Genomic DNA, 22645 nt, shown 5'->3' with positions numbered 1-22645 from the left:
GGGGGTGGAGGGGGTGGGGGGGTGGAGGGGGAGGTGGAGGTGGGTGGGGGGGTGGAGGGGGAGGTGGAGGGGGAGGTGGAGGGGGGTGGGGGTGGAGGGGGAGGTGGAGGGGGTTGGAGGGGGGTGGAGGGTGATGGAGGGTGGGGTGGAGGGGGGGTGGAGGGTGGGGTGGAGGGGGGGTGGAGGGTGGGGTGGAGGGGGGGTGGAGGGTGGGGTGGAGGGGGGGTGGAGGGGGGGTGGAGGGTGGGGTGGAGGGGGGGTGGAGGGTGGGGTGGAGGGGGGGTGGAGGGTGGGGTGGAGGGGGGGTGGAGGGTGGGGTGGAGGGGGGGTGGAGGGTGGGGTGGAGGGGGGGTGGAGGGTGGGGTGGAGGGTGGGGTGGAGGGGGGGTGGAGGGGGGGGTGGAGGGTGGGGTGGAGGGGGGGTGGAGGGTGGGGTGGAGGGGGGGTGGAGGGTGGGTGGAGGGTGGGTGGAGGGGGGGTGGAGGGTGGGGTGGAGGGGGGGTGGAGGGTGGGGTGGAGGGTGGGGTGGAGGGGGGGTGGAGGGTGGGTGGAGGGTGGGTGGAGGGGGGGTGGAGGGTGGGGTGGAGGGGGGGTGGAGGGTGGGGTGGAGGGGGGGTGGAGGGGGGGTGGAGGGTGGGGTGGAGGGGGGGTGGAGGGGGGGTGGAGGGTGGGGTGGAGGGGGGGGTGGAGGGTGGGGTGGAGGGGGGGTGGAGGGTGGGGTCAAAAGTCAACCGCGCGTGACGTCACCGCACGCCTCTAAAATGGCAGTAAACACAAAGCACAATAACAGAATTCAACGCACTCGTCACCGCACTCGCGCCTTTTTATAATGATCGGCGACGTTTCGAGCGATGGCCCTTCTTGTGGAGCGCTTTGTTTTTAATGTAAACGATCGGACGTGGCGTCACATCGGCGTGTCGAGTGTAAGTCAGCGCCATGCTGCGTGCGGTGAATGCGGTCCGCGTCGAGACGCGAGCTCGGCGCCTGCCCCCACTGCACAGCTGTGGGGAGAGCTTCGTAGCTCGTCGGATTACTCCTCCTGTCGAAATAAAGACTCTGCTTCTGCCTGCGGCTGCGATTTAAAGTACGGGCCTACGCAGCCCGTCCAAGGCAGGGGTTATTCTAGTTAATCAGAAATATTAAATGGAAAATAATGTTCGCTCGCGATTATTAATGAGGGGAGGGGAGTGACGTCACCCGCTCGTGATTATTCATGAGGGATGGTGTGGAGTGACGTCACCCGCTCGTGATTATTCATGAGGGATGGTGTGGAGTGACGTCACCCGCTCGTGATTATTAATGAGGGATGGTGTGGAGTGACGTCACCCGCTCGTGATTATTCATGAGGGATGGTGTGGAGTGACGTCACCCGCTCGTGATTATTCATGAGGGATGGTGTGGAGTGACGTCACCCGCTCGTGATTATTCATGAGGGATGGTGTGGAGTGACGTCACCCGCTCGTGATTATTCATGAGGGATGGTGTGGAGTGACGTCACCCGCTCGTGATTATTCATGAGGGATGGTGTGGAGTGACGTCACCCGCTCGTGATTATTCATGAGGGATGGTGTGGAGTGACGTCACCCGCTCGTGATTATTAATGAGGGATGGTGTGGAGTGACGTCACCCGCTCGTGATTATTCATGAGGGATGGTGTGGAGTGACGTCACCCGCTCGTGATTATTAATGAGGGATGGTGTGGAGTGACGTCACCCGCTCCTGATTATTAATGAGGGAGGGTGCTCCATGTGGAATGACGTCACCCGCTCGTGATTATTCATGAGGGAGGGTGTGGAGTGACGTCACCCGCTCCTGATTATTAATGAGGGAGGGTGCTCCATGTGGAATGACGTCACCCGCTCGTGATTATTCATGAGGGAGGGTGCTCCATGTGGAATGACGTCACCCGCTCGTGATTATTCACGAGGGAGGGTGCTCCATGTGGAATGACGTCACCCGCTCGTGATTATTCACGAGGGAGGGTGCTCCATGTGGAATGACGTCACCCGCTCGTGATTATTCACGAGGGAGGGTGCTCCATGTGGAATGACGTCACCCGCTCGTGATTATTCACGAGGGAGGGTGTTCCATGTGGAATGACGTCACCCGCTCGTGATTATTCACGAGGGAGGGTGCTCCATGTAGAGTGACGTCATCTTCTCGTGATTATTAATGAGGGGGGTGCTCCATGTGGGGTGACGTCACCCGCTAATGATTATTTTGAATGATAGCAAGCACCCGATGCTCCGTTTTGAAGTTTTAAAATGAAACATCTTTGAATTGTATTATGTTTTGAATTAGATAATTTTATTTCCTCATCAAAAGCTTCAATCATTTTACATCTGGAAGACTTCATTGAAAATTAAATGTCGTGTGAATTTTCTCTCGTCGTTTAGTCGATGGCCTTGCTGAGGGTTCGCTTCGATGCGCACTTTCACCTGTTTGGGATTGTGGGATCGAGATAAGGGGCCGTCCATAAATGACGTCACGCGATTTTGAACGATTTTTGACCCCCCCCCCCCCTCGTCACACGGCGTCACGAAAAGTCAGACCCCCCTCAAATATGACGTCACAAAGCTCTGCCCCCCCCCCCCCCCCAATAAAACATGCTTCAAATCGCTTTAAACTATTGTCATTGTAGTGCGTATTTAATGTGTCGCTGCACTCTGATGTTGTAGGAGAAAACATTTATGAAAAAGTCTATTTAATTAAGTAGAACGTGTCGTCTATATTTATTTAAAGTTGCGTATTTTGATGTGACGTCACATTTCTCACCCCCCCCCCCCCCCTCGTAACACAACGTCACAAATGTCTGACCCCCCCCCCCCCAGGTGCGTGACCTCATTTATGGACGGCCCCTAAGGCGACACAGAGCTGGTCGTGCGAGAAGACCACCGTCTGCAGATCGATTCCAACGTGATCGAACGTCTGTCCCTGCGCCTCCGTCGTTCATGCAGGGGGCGCGTAGGTTTGCAGCGCCCCCTGCAGGAAAACGACGGAAAGTGCAGCGTTCATCACAGATAGATAACGTTGTACGCTTATATAAGAAAATATGCACTACCATACCGTGTCAACCCATACTGTTTACCCCAGTATTCTTGTGCAGGGAAATTGAGTGTTCAAGTTCATACGGCGGACAGCCGTTTCAATACGGGCAAAACAATTATAATTTGTGTCTATTTGTTTGTGTTTCTCGCTTGTGATGGGACTTTGTAGGATGAACGTTGAGATGTATAAGGGGCACGGGGTGACCAATAAGGTCTGAATTGGTCTGTAATGAGGTAGGCCCTGGTAAGGGGTTAAAAGCATAAGATATACACCGTCTAGATTTGTTGCTATATTTCATTTATATGCGTTCAACAACTCCGACTAGCTGTGTTGCTATGTTTTATTACAGTATATATATGCACGTTCAACAACGAACTCGATTTGTTGCTACGATTGATTAAACACGTTTAAAAATCGACAACATTTAATACACTTATGTATTTTTTCTTCACTTTTCGACAGAATTAAATCACTTAATGGCCTTAGTAATCGACATTAAATAATAGTCAAGAATACTAAATATATAGCGCACACCGGGGGCTACTTCTCTTTATATTTTGAGGCACAACGGCCCCAGCAAATGGTCAACCCAACCTTTCCCCATCATATCATCTGGCTTGAGGGGTTTCCCTTTTCCCCATCACCTCAGAAATGCTCAAGAACGTTTTTTTACCCTTAAGCACGGTGATAGATGTGGCACTGCGAGTATTTTTTTAGTTATGGAACTAAAAGACGAATTCGTGATCATAATATGTCGAGGCAGGTTCCATCTCCTCAGCCACCCAATGACCACCACTTATTCTTGCAGTGACCCACAGGTCTCCGACCCTCTGAACAAAGGCTGCGGTTAAGCCTCATTTTCAGACGTGAGATGCTGTGGGAAAGGAAATTTCGCTTTCTCTCAGCTGTCCGGAACGCATCCTCCATGGTTCCCGGAGGGGGGACAATGCCAGCCCCAGCTGCAAAAAATGAGATTTTTCGCTTGCAACTTTCATCAGCAAACTGTTGACCAGGCTATTGTGGGTATTCTTGCTTGGATCTGCTCTACATCCATGATGTGTGTTGTTGCACAAATGCCAAAAGAGCATTGGTGATTACAAGCCCACGGGGCTTCACAGAAGTCAAGCAGCGTCCTACTGTTGTTATTGAGCAGATCTGGTCCATGCCTTCCAATCGCTCCAGCCCAGGTGCCTCCGTTATGACCAACTTTGGCATTAACGTCATCCGATAGGATGACTGTATCCCGAGGGGCCACTTTAGTCAGCACCCGGGACATGAGGTCATAGAAGACATCTGACTCATCAGCCTTGCCTGCATCCCACCACTGATGTTCATCTTCAGTGGGGATGGAAGCCACTACCACCAACAATCCTTGCCTCAGTTTTATGGGGAGGTGAGCCCACAGTAGCCTGGGATGCACAGCTTCCCACACCTCACCACCATGCTCCCACGCCCCCTTCATTATGTTGTTCAGAAGAAGAGTCACTCCTTGTTGTTTGACAGTTTCTTGCCGAGCGGAGGACTGTCCACCCCTCGTAGTGACTGGAGTCAGAACCAGACCACCGGACCTCCTGTATTCCACGGAGGACTCGGCGGTCTTGGTCAAGCTCCCGATAGGAATGGCAGCCTCTCCTCCACGGTGATAATTCAAACGTTCTATGCAGCCAGTCTGCTGGCTCGACCAGATGGAGTTTGGCCAGGACATGTCGTAGGGGCCTGTCCCCCCGGGGTCTCTGGCATAGGCTTATTTATTTTGTTCGTTAAAATGTATTTTTTGGGGGTAATGTAAGTGATGGTGGAGGGGTTTCCAGCCCCTCAAACCCATTCAGAGTCCCTGTTGGCCACTGTGATGGCTGCGAACAACAGATAATTAATGTGAGCCTTCCTCCCCAATGCCATAGCTCATAGCACACTACGAGTTACCAGCTGTTGTGGTTGTTTTGCCTGCACGGTCAAACAACTCTCATGATCGATATGGAGTCGGTTGGCCATAAACCACCACTTGTTGACAAAGGGCTCAAGCTTATTATTTAATTATAATCATAACTTACTTTGCCCCACTCTCTTGAAACTTTTTTTTTACACGGTCCGACTTTAGCAGGTTTGGTAGAGCTGCATGATCTCTGCTGAAAAGACACTGCATGTCGAAACCAGTCCATAGTTTGCTTGTGTTGAGCCAATTCTGCTGAAATAAAGCATTGCTAGAAAGGCCGTGTGGCTGATAGGATATGTCAAAAATACTTGTTTTTTATGTGGAGGGACAGACGTAAAAAGGAGACCTAACGTCTGATTATTGTACGTCGTAGAACGGGGCACTGCATGTTCGTTATCTGTGGCGTAATAGATTAAACAAATTAATAACATGAAATGTTCACACTGCTATTTTAGGCAAAGAGATCGTGTTTTCTTTGTAATTAATTGTGCCCATGATGTGAGTACTACTGAAATATAATTAATACTGGAAATGTAAACTTCATCACCACTTGGTGTAACATGTGTAGGGTCAGTGTAGTGAGACTGGTGTACTGTGAACTGGGGCTGAAAACCCACGTCAAATACTTTTGAAGGAAATGGAATGTAGGTTTGTTGAAGAGCCAAAACTTGCATGTGCATGTATTTATGCTGTGGTGGAAGTTCTGCATCTGACCACTTCCTCTTGATAAAATTTTAAAATATTATCTGCATTACTGTAAGTGAGCTGGAAAAACAATATTACTTACTGCACAGTATTTACTTTTTTCTTCTGGACATTGAAGTGTCGTCTTGTTATTGTTAAACGTTAAGATTTAACCTTTGGAAATGTATATACAGCAACGGATATTTTTTTGTACAAATTATGTAAAAAAACATGGTAAACTAGTTATTATGATTCTATACGTGTTTTTCATTCTGTTAGCGCTCGAAAATGTGTGTTCTTACAAGTAGGCACGTGGAGGGTGAGGGGTTGAGTGGGAAGCAATGTAGACTGATCCAATTAGTGCAATTTTTTTATTTAAAAAATAAGAATGCATTTTAATTGACAGCCATTAAAAAAACAAATGCTGTAATGACAACTGATGATGATTATGATTAATTCATGCCCACCTCGGATCTTGTGTCTGCAACTACGACAATAAATAAAGACAATTGTTATTCTCACAATTTGACCATATGTATATTTCACAATTTGCAGTGTTAATACAAGTTTGAAAAACTGAATAAGATTTTACTGAATCATCATCAACATCATCCATTATCTTGCCCACACTGGTTAATGCCTCCCCATGTCGTCCTCATCCATCATTGTCTTGTGGTCCCACAATCCCTCTGGCTCCTGCACACAAACTGACCTCATTGCACCATCGCTGCCATTAGAATCATCTTATGTGTGTGTGTGTGTTCCCTCGTTTCGACATCCAGTGATGTGTCCTGTCCGAGCCAACTTTTCTGTACTGGTTAACAAGATAATCAAAGATGTATGTTCTCTTATCCCTGTGTTTCTCTTGATGTCTCTCATTGTGATTATTAGCATTTCTTCGTGTGCAGTTTTCAGCATTATTTTCCACATTCTTTGTCAAGAGTTCACGATTCCCAATGAATGTCATGGCAGGTAATGTGAGGTGCATGAAAACTTTCCTCTCCATATTGGAATGTTGCTTCTCATAATCAAATGTAATCTTCCAAAGCGCCTTTTGGCGTCATCTGGTCCAACCCATGTGAGACTAGGCTCTAAGGAAAGCTGTCTCGGGTGTGACCAATCAACTCCAAGGACAGTGCATACATTATCAGAGTTATGTTTTTTGTTTGCATTATGGCTGCAGGTATTGTGGTCTATGCAAACATGACTCCTTGTAAATAAAGGTGTCAGTTTTGTTGCCAGATAGAAGGGTAAAAAAAAACAATTATCACTTCCAAAGGTACTCCATCGTGTGCTTGCTTGCCTCGTTATTTCATCACATTGATGTCGGTCCACGTTCATTAATTGCTCAAGATACAGATACCCCGTTGTGTTTGCCAGTTGTGTCCCTCCCAATTGTCCATATCTTGCTGAACCAATCACAATGTGCAATCATTCTTGTGCAATTCCGTTAGTCAACTGTGATTCCTCTGGCAGGTAATGTCCTTTCCTCTCACACTGGCACTGCCAAACAGAGCTTTCGTGAAATGTGCTCCAACATTATTGAACCAACTCCCATTCACAACTTTGGCCACAGAAATGTACGTCTCGTTTTAAGTCGAGTTTCAAAATGTGTTTTTTGTCGTATAAATGTTCAATCTGAACGTGGTTTCATGAAGTGTGTGGATCATTGGCTGACTGCAGTATCTGAGAGAACTTGCACATCTTTACTAGTAGTTGTGTACCAAGCGAAATGCATATAAAGGTTTTTTTATTTTAAATAATCTACGATGCCTGCAGGACCGAGTTTTTATTTTGACTAAAACAAAACTGATGGTAAATATATGCTTTAATTATTCTCATAGGAATGTGTTTCATTGTAGAAATGCAAATGCGTCTGGCTAAGTTGTACACTTGAGTTTGGTCAAAAGTCACCCACCTCCCCTTTGCCCAAGCAGTAGATGCTTCACACAGCAGCGAAGGAAGTACTGTACGTAGATTTGCTAATTCCAAGGCTGTGCAAGAGTTATTAAAAAGGGAACTGGGTTGAGGCGCCAGTGTTATTTTGCGATGGAGCCCCCGAAGACGGAGACGTCAAGCTCCTTCAAAGCTGACATGGAGGCTTTGGATTCGGAGGTAAGCGTCTTCAACGTTTGTGAAATGTAGTAAAAATAAGGTCACTTGTAATCAGCACTTTTGTTGTCACTGCAGGATGGAAGAAGGCAATCGTTTTGACATCGTGTCTGTACATATTGATCGTGGCAAATTACCCGTCTGTGACGTTAACGTGGCCATATAGGTTGTGCATGTCTGACTGTCATCCCAAACAGTTCAAGTTTGTTTTTTAAATTGACCAAATTAATTCAGTGTCTCTATTGCACGCCCATTTGTCCGGCTTTTGTCAGCGGAAACGCAGTTTACCGTAACGGATTTCACTTTCATGCCGTGTGGAATGCAGGTGGACACGCTGTATGAAGACACCGTCTACATGGTTCAGCACTGGATAGGCGAGCGCGAGAACGAAGATGAGAATAACATCTCAAGGAACCAGCTTCTGATCTATGTGCAGCAGGTAACAGCATCCACCACGAACACGTTGACGGTGAGCTGCCCAATGCTGGTTGTTGTGTGATCGATGCAGAGTTAATCATAAGATTGATCTTAACGGTTAAGTTTGAAATGGTTTGCTACCTACTTAGCTCCGTGTTCACTGCACCCCTATATGTGATCTTCATTTGCCCCAGACTAGCACTCGAGCACTCATTTCTCCTGAGTTCAATAGAATTTCAAGGACACGTGTCATTCGGTTAATTTCATGAACATACGTCTCAGTGTGTATGGGCTTAAACGACATGACTCACTCCCCCCAAGGCAATCAATAGGATGCATTTAGCAGTTCATTCGGTATTTGTTTGGTAACTCTGACCTCTTGTTTGATAAATTACTGATAATAGGAGTGCTGACCCATGGGTAGTGGGAAGAACTGTAGATCGGCCTGACTCCACGGATATTAGGAGTCGAGAAAGTGAGTTTTTTACTATCATGGGCCAGCATAAACCACGTGCTAAACCTGATTGTCTGGCCCTCATTGTGTTAAGGTTTGATTGACTGGGCGATCATACCTTATTAAATGGCCACCGCATTTTGATATATTTTTCTCCTATAACGCGTGTTGTTGTTGTTTTCATAACGCGAATTGTATTTAACGCAATGAATGTATGAAGGAACACATTTTTTTATAACGCGGACACGAATTGGATATAACGCGATTGAGTGACCGGAGCGACGTCGCGCGAGTCGGAATAAGCGGTCGTACGGCTGCCTCGGCATAGCATCATCACACAACAAGGCAGTGGGATGCTGTTGGATTCTTCTAGATGCTACCCAGACGCCTCAGTCTTTGTTCAGCCTGCATACGCATCTCACGTGTTATCGCCGAATGTGCTTTACCTTATAGTATATGTCATTTATTATAACGCGATTCTCAAATAACGCCGTGTTCTTCTGGAACGCAACTACCGCTTTATAGGAGAACAGACTGTACATGTAATCTGTTAAAATTAGGTTTAATGGATGATTAGAGCGATACTTTTATAGTCCTTATCAATCCACTGCTAGATGAAGGTTTCTTTCCTGCACCGAGGTCATCGTGGCAGTTGCTTGATCACACTTTACCGGTCAGTGCAAGTTGGTGAACCGGTGAGATTCGTGAGTTGCCACTGACGTTAGCCATGATGGGGCTTCAAACTTCGACAGCCCGATGTTTTGAGCACGGTGCTAACCGTTTGCACCACTGTTTTTTTATATCATGGGACCTTTTTTGCCAAAATGAAAGTATGAAAAATAAGAATAGGTTTTACCCTTTCTGGCAATAAAACAGGATAAAACAGGATCTATTATTATTTCTATTATTTTTTTAATCTACGTGACTTTACCGAAAAAACCTAAGAGTATGAATCCTTGTAGTCACAAAAGCTTCAAATCAAGAATAAAACAGGAGGTGTTACGATGTTCAAACACCAAATAGAAACCTTTTGCAAGGAATCAAGTTCGTATTAACCACACGTACTTGTGGTGACCATGCAAACCAAACATGCTCTGATAAGATAATATATGCATCGTCTTTGAAACTGATTGGCCTACACCAGAGACAGCCTTCTTCGTGGCCGAGTCTCACCAGTGTTAACACGTTTGAAAGCCTCCGTGTTAAGTTGTTTATTTGTGTGTTTGCAATCCGTTTGCCCTATTTCTTGCGGACACGTTGAGATAATCACGACCGTGGCTGTCTTGCAGGTCTTCAATAAAAGTGTGGACGAGCACCTCGCAGCTGTGAACAAAGTCAAGAATCGTGCGGTGATTAAGACAATCCAAACACATTTCGATTTAAAGCTTTCGTGACTGCAGGGATTCATCTTCTTGGTTCTTTCGGTAAAGTCACGTAGAAGGGAAATAATAAAATAATACAAATAAAACATAAAAAATTATGCTAAATTCCTCTTGATATGCAAATTATTTATCAAGGCGCTCTCCTTCCCTCTCCAACCCAGCTTAAATATACGCTCCAAGCTTGGTGGTGTCTCATTCTTCACCTGAGGACGGCTGCTTGCGTTGTAGCCGAAACGTCGTGAGAATTATTTTATTATGTTTTATTTGTATCATTTTATTATTTCCCTTCTACGTGACTTTACCGAAAGAACCAAGAAGATGAATCCAAACACAGTCAACTCTTGTCTGGAGAAAGCCAAAGGGGGGGGGGGGGGTGGATGGAATGCACCTGGACACCTCTGCAACTTCTCACTCTGTAGAAAGCATAACGTTTTCATCGGAATCCTCTTGTCTTTAGAATTGTATTCTAACCATAACACGTCAAAGGTAAAGGTGTATCCCTGACATTACGTGATCACGCCACTGTTGGCGTGAAGGAAATCCATTGGAGGGAGCTCTCCACAGTCCCTCTCGGGGGTAATTTTTGGCCTACTCTTCCATGCCGGCCAGGCGTCTTGGAAGAGGTGCGAGTGCCCGCAATATTCCAACCATGGAGGAGGAAAATGCTCATCATCTTTTCAAACTCTACCGTGCCTATTTTGCAAACCGACCGGTATGCACGTGTTTATTTGTGACTGTGCATACGTGCACACACGCGTGTGCGTAGTATATTCTGTTTGGTTTCTCTTTCCTGCAGCCTCCATCCTACACGCTGTTTGTGGAGGTGATCGAGGCCAGAAACCTTGCAGCAAAGGATGTCAATGGTGAGCTCGGCTTGGTGTGTCTTTTCAGTTTGTGGTTGTCTTTTAAAAACATGGTTTGAAAATTCACGTAAAAATAGCCATTGTCTCCTGTCCCACGGGTTGATAGTTTCGTCCGAGTCGCCAATCATCAACAGGCATGATCTGTCTACTGCTGGATGAAGGTAGCCCCAAGATGTCAACATATAAACGACACAGTGCCCACTGTACATCACAGAAGCAAAATGCTCTGTTTCCTCTGCCGTACGGGTACACATGATACACGTGAAAATAAAGTTAATTCATAATGATCATCTATCTACTGCTGGTTGAAAGGGTCTCTCGTTCCAATGTATCACCTGTCGTGGCCCTGCAATGAAATAATAATTAAAATGTATATATTTAAATTAATCGTTTAGATTGCAGCAAAGGATGCCGATTAATTTATACATTTGTAGTGTCAGTGATTCAGAGATAAGGGTTTCCAGGAGGCACCTTCTTTCTTAACACATTCACACTTCACAGGTTCGCCCTCGCACTCTTCCTAGTCGCCTAGCCAAGCCTAAACACAACCCTGACCGTGTAACACCGACGACGCTGACCAAGACAGTCAACAACTATCCGGCCGCGCAATATCTAGCGAAGACGGCAGCGACGACGAGACGAGTCCACTTCCCAGAACCGGCAGCCCTGAGCTTCCGTTCTCCGCTGCTTTTATGCTACCCAGCACGGCCTGGCTCCGCCCTGGTAGCGCCTCCCTTCTCGAACCCACTAGTGGGTTCCAGGGGCTTCCAGCCGGGGTCTCTGTGACCCTTGCCCCAGTTCCTCCGCCCTGCCGACACACACCCGCGTCTATGCTCACCAGCGTGTGCACTGCTCGTCCACCGTAGTTGCCGCTGCTGGACAACAATCGGCGCTATTACACTACACATTTATAAAGAAATGTATATAATTAAATTTATACATTTTAATTATTTCATTGGAGGGCCACGAGAGGTGATGGATTTATACATTTTAATCAGAATCAGAAACGGTTTTAATCGCCATGTAAGTTTGCACAGACAAGGAATTCACTATGGCGGGACGGTGCATACATTGAACAAGTAGGAATCTTAACTTATATAAAAGGTATACACTCTAACTATAATAACGTTACAGAGTATAAGTAATACTAAAGGGCTAAAATCTTTAAAATTATGAATAAGTAGACCTTATAAAATGCGAATGTAAAATGTTAATTAGCCGTATTAAACAATCTTAAAATACAAAAATACAAATAAAATTACACGTTGTAAGTATGGAACGGTGTAATTATGTAGATAAAATGTTATAGTAAGTGTAGCAGTCATTTTAAGTGTAAAAGTCATTTTTAGCCCTTGGCCTTGTTGAGGAGGCCAACAGCAGATGGGAAAAAACTGTTTTTATGACGTGAGGTTTTGGTCTTGATGGACCGCAGCCTTCTGCCGGAGGGGAGTAGCTGGAACAGAGAGTATCCAGGGTGCGAGGAATCGTCCGCAATCTTCCTCGCTCGCCTCAGGGTCCTCAAAGTGTGCAGGTCCTCAAGGGTTGGTAGATTACAGCCAATCACCTTCTCAGCAGTACGGATGATACGCTGCAGTCTGCTCTTGTCCTTGGCAGTGGCAGCAGCGTACCAAACGGTGATGGAGGAGGTGAGGATGGACTCAATGATGGCTGTATAGAAGCACACCATCATTGTCTTTGGCAGATTAAATTTCTTCAGCTGCCGTAGGAAGTACATTCTCTGTTGAGCTCTCTTGATAAGGGAGCTGATGTTCAGTTCCCACTTGAGGTCCTGGGAAAGAATAGTGCCCAGGAAGCGGAACGACTCAACATTGGTGACTGGGGAGTCGCACAGGGTGATGGGGGTGAGTGGGGCTGAATTCTTCCTGAAGTCCACAACCATCTCCACGGTCTTAAGAGCATTAAGCTCCAGGTTGTTCTGGCTACACCAGGTCACCAGGTTGTCAGCTTCCCTCCTATAGTCAGACTCATCCCCATCAGAGATTAGCCCAATGAGGGTGGTGTCGTCCACAAACTTCAAGAGTTTGACGGACTGGTGACTGGAGGTGCAGCTGGTGGTGTACAGGGTGAAGAGCAGAGGGGAAAGGACGCAGCCCTGAGGAGATCCGGTGCTGATTGACCTGGCGGCAGAAACTTGTGATCCCAGTTTGACACACTGCTTCCTGTCAGACAGGAAGTCTGTGATCCATCTACAGGTGGAGTCTGGCACGTTCAGCAGGGAGAGCTTGTCCTGAAGCAGGCTAGGAATGATGGTGTTAAAAGCCGAGCTAAAGTCCACAAACAGGATCCTGGCGTAGGATGCTGTGGAGTCCAGGTGCTGTAGGGTGAAGTGGAGGGCCATGTTAACTGCGTCATCCACAGACCTGTTGGCTCTGTAGGCAAACTCAAGGGGTCCAGTAGAGGGTCTGTGATGGCTTTGAGGTGTGCCAGGACCAGGCGCTCAAAAGACTTCATTACCACGGAGGTAAGGGCGATGGGTCTGTAATCATTTAATCCTGTTGGCCTTGGCTTTTTGGGCACTGGAATGATGATGGAGGACTTGAGACAGGCTGGTACATGACATGTCTCAATGGAGGTGGTAAAGATGTTGGTGAACACTGGAGACAGCTGGTCAGCGCAGTGCCTGAGGGTGGCTGGAGATACAGAGTCCGGCCCAGCTGCTTTGTGTGGGTTCTGCCTCTTGAAAAGTTTTTTAACTTCTCCCTCCTGAATGGAGATAGTTGTCTCTGTAGTGTGGGGTGGGATAGGGGCCTCTTGGGTGGGAAGGGGTAGTTCAGGACAGTCCAATTGTCTTTCAAATCTGCAGTAGAACTCGTTCAGGTCGTTGGCCAGGCGGGAGTCGTTAGTGGTGTGCGGGGCTCTGGGCTTGTAGTTGGTGATCTGCCTGAGCCCTCTCCAGACAGTAGCAGAGTCGTTAGCAGAGAACTGGTGTTTTAGTCTCTCTGAGTACAATCATTTAAATGTCATGGTGCTCTTACACAACAAGATGCCCAATGCCACAACTGGAATAAAATTGCGGGGGGGGGGGGGGGGGGAAGTGGCCTTGTAGCCTAAAATTATTTCAAAATCACACGAGGTTTTAAGTGAGGAAATCTTGTATGCAGGGCATCAGTCACGTGCAGATCTTATCATACTTCACCATGCTGGTGAGCGCTGGGTGGTGAAAGGAGCACATTTTGTTTCACTTTTCACTGAGTATGTCACTGGTGTAGTGACCCACCCTCTGCGGAGATGGAGCGAGGTGGAATCATGTCACGTAAAAGTACTCCACGGATCGTTACATTGCGGGATAATGAGAGGTGGCGACAGCGTGGGAAGACCCCCACCACAAAGTGGATAGCCAGTGGCTGTTGACGTTTAAGACAATGACGAAGTGTGTTTCATTTTAAACGGTCAAACGTGCGGATTCGCGTCGTCTCATGCAGTGTCCACTCGCCTCTTCCGTTCAGGTTTCAGTGACCCCTACTGCATCTTTGGAATGATCCAGGGGTCAGGAAACAGAGAGGTGACGCCGAACGCGTGGGATGCTGCCGACAAGAAGAAGAAGAGGCACAGCGACGCCAAACCGTTGGCAGAGGAGAACAAGTGCTCGTTCAGCAAGTCCACGTGCATGACCAAGATCAAAACAAAGACGCTCAACCCCGTCTGGAACGAGAGCTTCAGCTTGTGAGGAAGTCTTCACTTCTTGTCCGACGCCACATCTCTGAAACACTGGGATGACAAAGCCCTGGGCACACAGCACGCATCATAATCACTAGCAAGCCATGATCGATGGATGAAGGATTCCCTAAGCCAATGCTGTCTCTCACAGTCCCGTGATGCAACAGTCCACATAGCACCTGTACACGATCTGATTTCATCGCTCCATCTCTTCTCGGGTGGATTTTCGCCCAATGGCTGCCATTTCCGTGCCGCGGTGGCGAGATGTTATCTCTCTCGCCTGGCATGCAGGAGGTCGTGGGTCTTATTCCAACCCTGACCCCTTGTGTATATTTGGCGTTTGCGCGTCTCTCTTCCCGTGGTCACGTGCATTTACCTCCACATTTAGAAACACGCGTTTAGAGCATTTGGTTGCGATAAAAAAATAATTAACATGATACGCCACCGCGTTGAGCTGTCATTTGTGGTCAGGTCGCTTCTGCTAAAGAGCTAATAGCCCAGTGGGCTTTACCTGGTAAAATAAAATTAGTGAAACTTTTGAGCTTTATTGCTGTCATTCCTTCCAGCGACGACGCATCCTGCCCAAGCCCACTCGATTTTCTCCACAGTCGCTATGGTGTCTCTTACCTGCGTATGTCCTCTAATCCACGTGTTAAATGTTCCCTATCTAAATGTAATATCCAGCAAGCATGCATCACTCCTTGCTACTCTGTGCATTTATAAACGACAAACCTTGGTGTTGTGCACGTAAGGAAGCCCACAGCACAAATACCGGCCATTTTTGAATGAGCATCAGAAGTTCGACTCGCACATGAACGTGTGAAGAGACACAGATCATGAGGCGAGGTGGGAAAAGTGTGGGGTCACGTGATGTGGTGAGTGCAGGAGCTCGCGACATATCGAAGGGAAGGTGGAGATGGGATGCAAGGGTAAGAGAGGGAGGATATGTTTGTTGAACTTCTTTCGCACCGTACGTAGTCAACCGTGATAATCGGAGGTGCAGGGGAAGGACAACAAACTAAACACAAAAAGCAGTTCTAAAGAAATGAGTTTTCAAATGAAATAATTTTTAAGTGCGTAGCTCCAGTGGCTTCTTAATATCGGACGGAAGAGCGTTCCAGACGGCCGCAGAAGCGCATCTGAAAGCGCACGATCCGGTGACTGCCTTTGTTCGATGGTTATGTATGTTGAACTACTTTCACATCGTATGTAGCCAGCCGTGCTAATCGGAGGTGATCATGGCTGGGTGATACATGTGTGCGTGTGTTTCTCTGCGAGTTCCCAAACGTGCACCTAGCCTGGTGCAGGTGCTATGGTGATGTCACTGTCATTTAATTGGAAACGACGATTGTTGGGGTTATTTTTTCTATTTGTATATTTCATGGAGATGTTAATTAATGCGACTCTTTGCATGCCCGGTGTCTTTTTAAGTGGAATTTATAACTTATACATGTTTGTAAAAAGTAAAAAATTGTGAATGTTTAAGCAGTTTTTACAATTGTTTTTACATATTTTTTTGCAGAGATGTGACGGACATAAAAAATGGAGTATTTCATCTGGACATTTGGTAAGATTGTTATGATTATCAAATATGTTTTCCACCGCTTCTATGGATTAGTAATAATGAGCAATATATTTGTACAATTATACAACGCAGTTTTTTATGCGCTGTACAGATACATTTGGGACAGATGCCCACATTTCCACGACAACCAATCTCGTCTGTTTATGTACAGACCAATTGCAAATCTGCGTCTGAGAGTAATCGCACGGGTCTTTTATTCAGCTGAACTTTGTAGGATGTTGTGATCTTACGAAGAGCAGTGTGGAGGAGTGCTACTTGCTGTGGATAGGGTACTGGGCTGTGCGCCTGGGTGACCGAGTTCGATTCCCAGCCATGGCTAAACATCCTTGGCGAGTGACATCCACCAAACAACCCCCAATGACTCGACTAGGCATGGGGAGGCCTTTATCCATCAGCGGATTGACACGGCACTTAGCATATAGATTTATTGAAATGAAGCGAGCAGATGTTCGCCGACGTTAATGGGAACCTTTCATCCATGAGACTTTTATTTTTGACACTGGCAAAAATAGGTCCCATAGATATAACTGCTCAATCCGATCGATAAATGATCTGATACTTGCATTGCCTTTGTACTGTTCGCCTTTGGGGTCGTCCATAAATGACGTCACGTACCTGGGGGGGGGGCGGTCAGGCATTTGTGACTATGTGTGACGAGGGGGGGGGGGGGGTTTGAGAAATGTGACGTCACATCAAAATGCGCAACTTTAAATAAATATAGACAACATGTTCTACTTAATTAAATATTCTTTTCAATAAATGTTTTCACCTACAACATCAGACTGCAGCGCCACATTAAATACGCACTACAATGACAATAGTTTTTGAAGCATGTTTTATATATTTTTTGGGGGGGGGCAGAGCTTTGTGACGTCATATTTGAGGGGGGGTCTGACTTTTTGTGACGCCATGTGACGATGGGGGGTCAAAAATAGTCCAAAATCGCGTGACGTCATTTATGGACGGCCCCTTTTGGTGCAGAGACGAGGCCTTAAAGAAGACTGCTGTCTCTGGTGTCGGCCAATCAGTTTCAAAGACGATGCAGACATCATCGTTATTATCGGAGCTTGTTTGCATATTTTGCCGAAAGCACGTGTGGCTAATGCGGACTTGATGCCTTGCAAAATATATTTGTTGTTTGAACATTAAAACACACCTCCTGTTTTATTGCCAAAAAGGGCAAAAATCTATTCTTATGTTTTGGGACATTTAATCATCGGACGTGTTCCTGTGGTCCGGTGGAGCAGGGACTATGACGAGGACTTGACTGTTGTGGACGCCGTCAAGACACTGCACGAAGTGCACACGATTAAAGGCGTCCACAGGTCAGCTCCACATCCACCCTCTCCAGTCTGACTATCACGTGATTCGCAATTAATAAAGCTGTCACGTGATTGGCAAATGTGTTCAACGTATTACTGCTACAGCAGCATCACACCTAGGCCTCAGCAAGGTAAGGTCAAAAACAACGAGCCTACCTTTACCCTACCTTTTACCTTACCACAATACAATCACTCTACCCTACCTTTTACCCTTTAGCAGGTAAGGTAAAAGGTCAAAAGCAACGAGCTTACCTTTACCCTACCTTTTACCCTTACCCATACAAATGACCCGATTACAGGGTAATTACTGGGGCACTACTACACATGAAAAAGGTTTATAACAGGTAAATGCGAGGTAGAGCGCTTTATTCATAATGAATACTCTCGATGATTCCAATTCTAAATGGACACCACGGACTGCGCCACGGAGCTTTTAGCGAGCGGTAAACAAGGTGTTTACCGGGTAATACTTCGAGCTACCTTTACCCTGCCCTTTACTTTACCCCTTGGCATGTCGACACCTTTACCCTTTTACCCGGTAAAAAGGGTAGATTACCTTACCTTGCCGAGGCCTAATTACACCGGTGTGTTGGAGAGCGATTCAGACACATTTAACAATTGTGTACGGGTGTTTTGCTGGTTGTTACAACCAACATCAGGCAGATGCCAGAATTGTGAAAACGTCCTGCAGTCCATTAGTTCGCCGTATCGAGTGGAGGAGGGTTCATGACACAACATTTTACTTACCTGATATGACCCAAAAAAAAATCTGTTGTGAATCATACCATTAGTCACGAAAGCCTATGTGGTTAACACGTGGTCTATTTCTGCGACCTTACACCAACACCGTAAACCTTGCACGATTGAAACTAGGCATGTAGGCAGTCCTTCAATTAAGCCAGACCAATCTCACTCGCTTAGACACTCACTCGTACAGTCTGGCGGGATGTTCTGAGATACATTTTTGGATACCAAAATAGTTTTTAAAAATTTCATGTGGAGAGACGAATAAATATGAAAGAGATAAACACATATGCTGATCCGTTTGCTGTTTACATTCTGCACAGTAATGCTTTTTATTGATTTGCACATAATATTATAGGAATATAGTGTACAATGATATCGCTTTATTATGATGGATAGACATATGTTGTATATGTTGGTTATCAAAATTTGTTATGTTGTATGCGTGCGTGGGTGAAATTATTATGTTGTATATGTGGGTTATGAATATTCAGTGAAAATAATAATAATTAAATGAAATTTGGCCAAATGTGTAATTATCCGGAAATATGTTAATTATGTAATTATGCACATTTTAATTATGCCAATTCGAGAGGTAATCGTATTAATTATGCGAGTGGGTGTAATTATGATAATGCAAGTCGTTATGATAACCAGACCCCGCCTCGGTGACGAGGGTGGGTTATCGATCGGAATAAGGCAATTAATCGTATGCAGTTATGCAGGTGTGGTGTAAGTATGCAAGATTAACTTAGATTAACTCGGCATCGTTGTCTAGGTTCGTCTCATTCTCGCTTTAACATTCCCAGAGTGTGTATTCGTGGTTATATTTTAGGTCCCCGGTTCACCCCGTTATCGCTTTAACATTTACTGAGTATGTATTAGTGTGTTTATTAAGGTCACCAAGTTCAGATCTCAACGCAGAAGCAGATCTTATGCATAGATTTCAGGAAAGAATCACACAACCACTTCTGTATTGATCAATTTATTACTAATTCAACCTTAACTATGATATAGTATGCGAACTCTCAATCCCGGAACGTCAACACGGCATCAATACAGTATCATCAACGATTGTCTGATTTCACTTTGGCAACGGCACATGGATCCCGCATAACGCGATGGTTGTTAGTGAGAGAGAGAGTCGTTAAAATATGCAAATACTATGCTAAGAAAACCTTAACGTTAATGAATGATTATACTCAATATTGTTCATGCAGTACCGCACTCCTTATTGATCATACGCAACCCTTATCACGTTGTTAGCACCTTGGGTCACGGGACAGTTGAATATTCTGTAGAGGATGCGAGTACGTGCGGCGATTATGACTGAAAGATACTTGAAAGATTATACGGCGATAAAAAAAACAAAATCAAAAACAGTTATTATTCTTAAAGGCACCAATCTCAACAGATACATCGGCAGGTTATCTGACAACAGAACGGCTCGGAGTAAGGGCCTGCGACGGTGCTCCTTTTCCGAAGATCGTTATCTTATACCAAGTTTACTAATTGGGGACCAGATCACCTGATAAGGATCCGGTGGGCCACCACTCCCCACGTGAGCGTGGCTCGGCGGAAGGAGGTGCCAAGAATCAGTTCGTATTGATGGATCTGTTGGGAATTTATGCGATTAAGAGTACAGCCCACTAAATATTAAAGATAAAAATTACGAATACTTTTATAAACGACGGATGGCCATCACTCGGTCTCGTTGTGATGCCTTCCCAGCCACAGATGGCTTATGGGTTCGAGTGTGTTTGAGTGGTAAGAGTTGTCTTGAATAGTCAGTGTTCGGAGTCGATTCTTTATGTCAAACAGACGCCTGGTGGTCGTGTGGAGAGGGGGCGGTGCGCGTCATACGTATCAGTCGCTCCCCTGTCACCGTGGTGACTGGTTCGGATGCCCGTTGATACGCTGTCGCAGTTCGGAACCCGGTCGGTAGGTGGCGCCCACAACTCGCTCGCAGCGTGCAGTGGTGGTCGTCGTGTGCACGGAGCCTCGTCGCCAAACCGCGACCCTCACCACTCCGGCGGCAGCAGAGACCTCCGACTCGGCAGAGGTTGACCCACGCAGGCCGAGTTGAGCTGTCAAGCGGGTCTTGCCCGCCTGCAGAGGAGATGGGGAGCCGCTTGAGTCGAGCCCCGAGAGCCGGCTTTGGTAAGCCGATCGAACTCGGCTGAGTCCCAGACGAGCTGAAGATGAGTCGAGCCGACCCACTGGTCGCACCCGCTCCTGAGCCGACCCTCCCGGTCGAGCTCGCTCCTGAGCCGACCCGCTGGTTGCACCTGAGCCGACCCGCTGGTCGCACTAATTTCCAATGCTCAGGATCCTTTCCTTTATGCCGAAAAATCCCCCTGGATCCCGCCCACAAGGCGGGGCTTCTTTTCGATTTTTGCTGTGTCAAGATCTGTCCGTAGGCAGGTGTGTCCATGTGTGTGTCCGTACGTCCGTATGTCCTTGTGTGCAACACTCACGGTATATTCCGTTGTCACCCTCCCTCCATAAAACCCACGAGCAAACAATCAGATGTTACAAATTGCCTCGAAGTCGTCTCTCTGTCTGGGTGCGATATTATCTCTTGTCTGGCCTTCTTCATGAACCCAAAACACAGACGTTACAAATCGTCTCATAGGCGTCTTTGTTCGTGTTGCACAACCTGGAGGGAGGGGCAACACTCTCTCCGACCCGGCGCACAAAGAAATGGTTAAAAAGTTTTAAGTTAACATTTGTCCCTTACTATTTCACAGTTATGATTCTGTATGTAACCTAAGGTCTGTCGTTTCCCATCGTGGTGCTTGACTCAAGTGGAGGTGTTTCCCCGAGCGTATACACACTCCTATCCCGCGCTGCGGGGATACAAAGACGGCCGGGATCTCCCTTTCTCTCCGACCCTGGGTTTAACATCGTTTTTTTTTTATTATGTATTTATATTCGACCTGGTGGTGATTCATCCCGTTATCCTGGCTTTTCCATAAGTTTTACTTTTGTCTTTTCATGCATGTGCTTATTACTATTAATTTATTTCCGATATCTTAGGTTAAGGGGTAAGTTTCTTGATCCTAGGAATTCGTATTCCTTGGTGTCTGCATGGTTATATAAGCGGAATATAGTTTACGGTGAATAGCGTTAACATTGATGTTATGTACGATATTATGTATTGTGATGTCTTTAACTTAACTTGTTTGTCAGGGCTTTACTGACACGAAGTTGCATTCCATAGCCCCGCAGTCTTTGCCCCACCCTATCTCTGCTCGCCGTGGTTGTTGCTGTCCAGCTGACGTCGTTAACTCAAGGCCTCATTAATTTCCGTCACTCCTTGTGTGTGAGGGCGGTTGAACCTTGGAGTCAGTTCTGGTTTTTGTCTGCCTGCTTCTTCTTGTGTCCCCTGACCCCGGGAGTTATTATTTCTACTTTTTTATGGCCTGTCGAAGCCCGACTCGCTGTTGCTGGGCTGGTCGTTCCCGGCTTTTTGCTTACGTTTGCAGTTCACCGTGCTCTTAATTTCCTTCCCTCTTCAACCTTATATCGACTATTCGCTCCTGTCTGGGTGTGATTCAATTTTAACTTAGGAAGGTTCTGATTGTCATATGCTTCGGGTCGAGTTGTATAGAAAGTATTAAAGTATGGAAATAACATTTCATATTGACTTAATGATGGTGATGGTTCAGTAGGCGTAACTTGTGGCCTGGTTTAATTGGAGTGGGTGTAAATATCAATAACTTTAGCCTACCCTGTTGTTAAATTCCGACTTTAACGTTACTTTAATAGCAATACAGAATAATTGAGCTTTTTGTCTTAACTAGGCGAACGCGAACTTCTGGTGACCCCCGCAGCCTTGTTGTTCAGCTGGGTCTGCCTCCTTGAGAGATATACACCACTCTTATTCTTGTCTCACTGTGGCCACCCAACCTTCTGCTCTGGGAGTGTTATTCTTAATTTCAGGTCAAAGGCCCCCTCACGTTCAGACGTGCAGGGTTGTTTAAATCAGCTCCCTCCCCTGTGCACACAGCCTTGAGCTGACCCACTTATTTTCGTTCCCTCAGCTGCAGGAGGACAAGGCGTACTTCTACCTCCCCCCTGTGTGCACGTGTTCTAACTAGCTCGGAATCCCTAAACACACAATCAGTGATGATTCCTGGCTTTCTGTGGTTGTGATTTAGACAAAGGCGCCTCTGCTTTTCTTCCATTGCCTTTGAGTCGACACTGCCCTATTATTTGCCCATGTGCTGAGGTCATAGAATTCGTTTTGACTTCAGTAATATTAACATTCAGTATTGGATTAGCAAATGGCAATGGTTCATTGATGTAGCTCGCAGCCTGGTCTCCAATTTGAGCGAGCGCGAGGATCGATACTTTAGCCTACTCTGTTGTTGAATTTCGAATTTTGACGTTACTTTAAAACCATGCAGGATGGTTGGGCT

At 46.4% G+C, this 22645-nt stretch overlaps 1 protein-coding gene across 1 annotated transcript in view; it reads left to right on the top strand.

Annotated features, from left to right (window-relative positions):
* The first annotated feature begins 7718 nt into the window (after positions 1-7718).
* LOC133345100 (BAI1-associated protein 3-like) overlaps positions 7719-22645 on the top strand; it is a 64047-nt gene continuing 49120 nt past the window's right edge. The window contains exons 1-7 of the mRNA XM_061555580.1: positions 7719-7779; positions 8102-8215; positions 9937-9996; positions 10826-10892; positions 14360-14576; positions 16093-16137; positions 17403-17480. Coding sequence (XP_061411564.1) covers positions 7759-7779; positions 8102-8215; positions 9937-9996; positions 10826-10892; positions 14360-14576; positions 16093-16137; positions 17403-17480 — 602 coding nt within the window. The 5' untranslated portion in view covers positions 7719-7758. The remainder of the gene's footprint in view (positions 7780-8101; positions 8216-9936; positions 9997-10825; positions 10893-14359; positions 14577-16092; positions 16138-17402; positions 17481-22645) is intronic.

The sequence above is a fragment of the Lethenteron reissneri genome, chromosome 3, assembly GCF_015708825.2.
Source record: "Lethenteron reissneri isolate LAM-NWPU_2019-01 chromosome 3, ASM1570882v1, whole genome shotgun sequence".
NCBI classification, from domain to species: domain Eukaryota; kingdom Metazoa; phylum Chordata; class Hyperoartia; order Petromyzontiformes; family Petromyzontidae; genus Lethenteron; species Lethenteron reissneri.
Note: the sequence above shows the minus strand (reverse complement) of the source record. Positions and strands in the feature narration are given on the sequence as shown.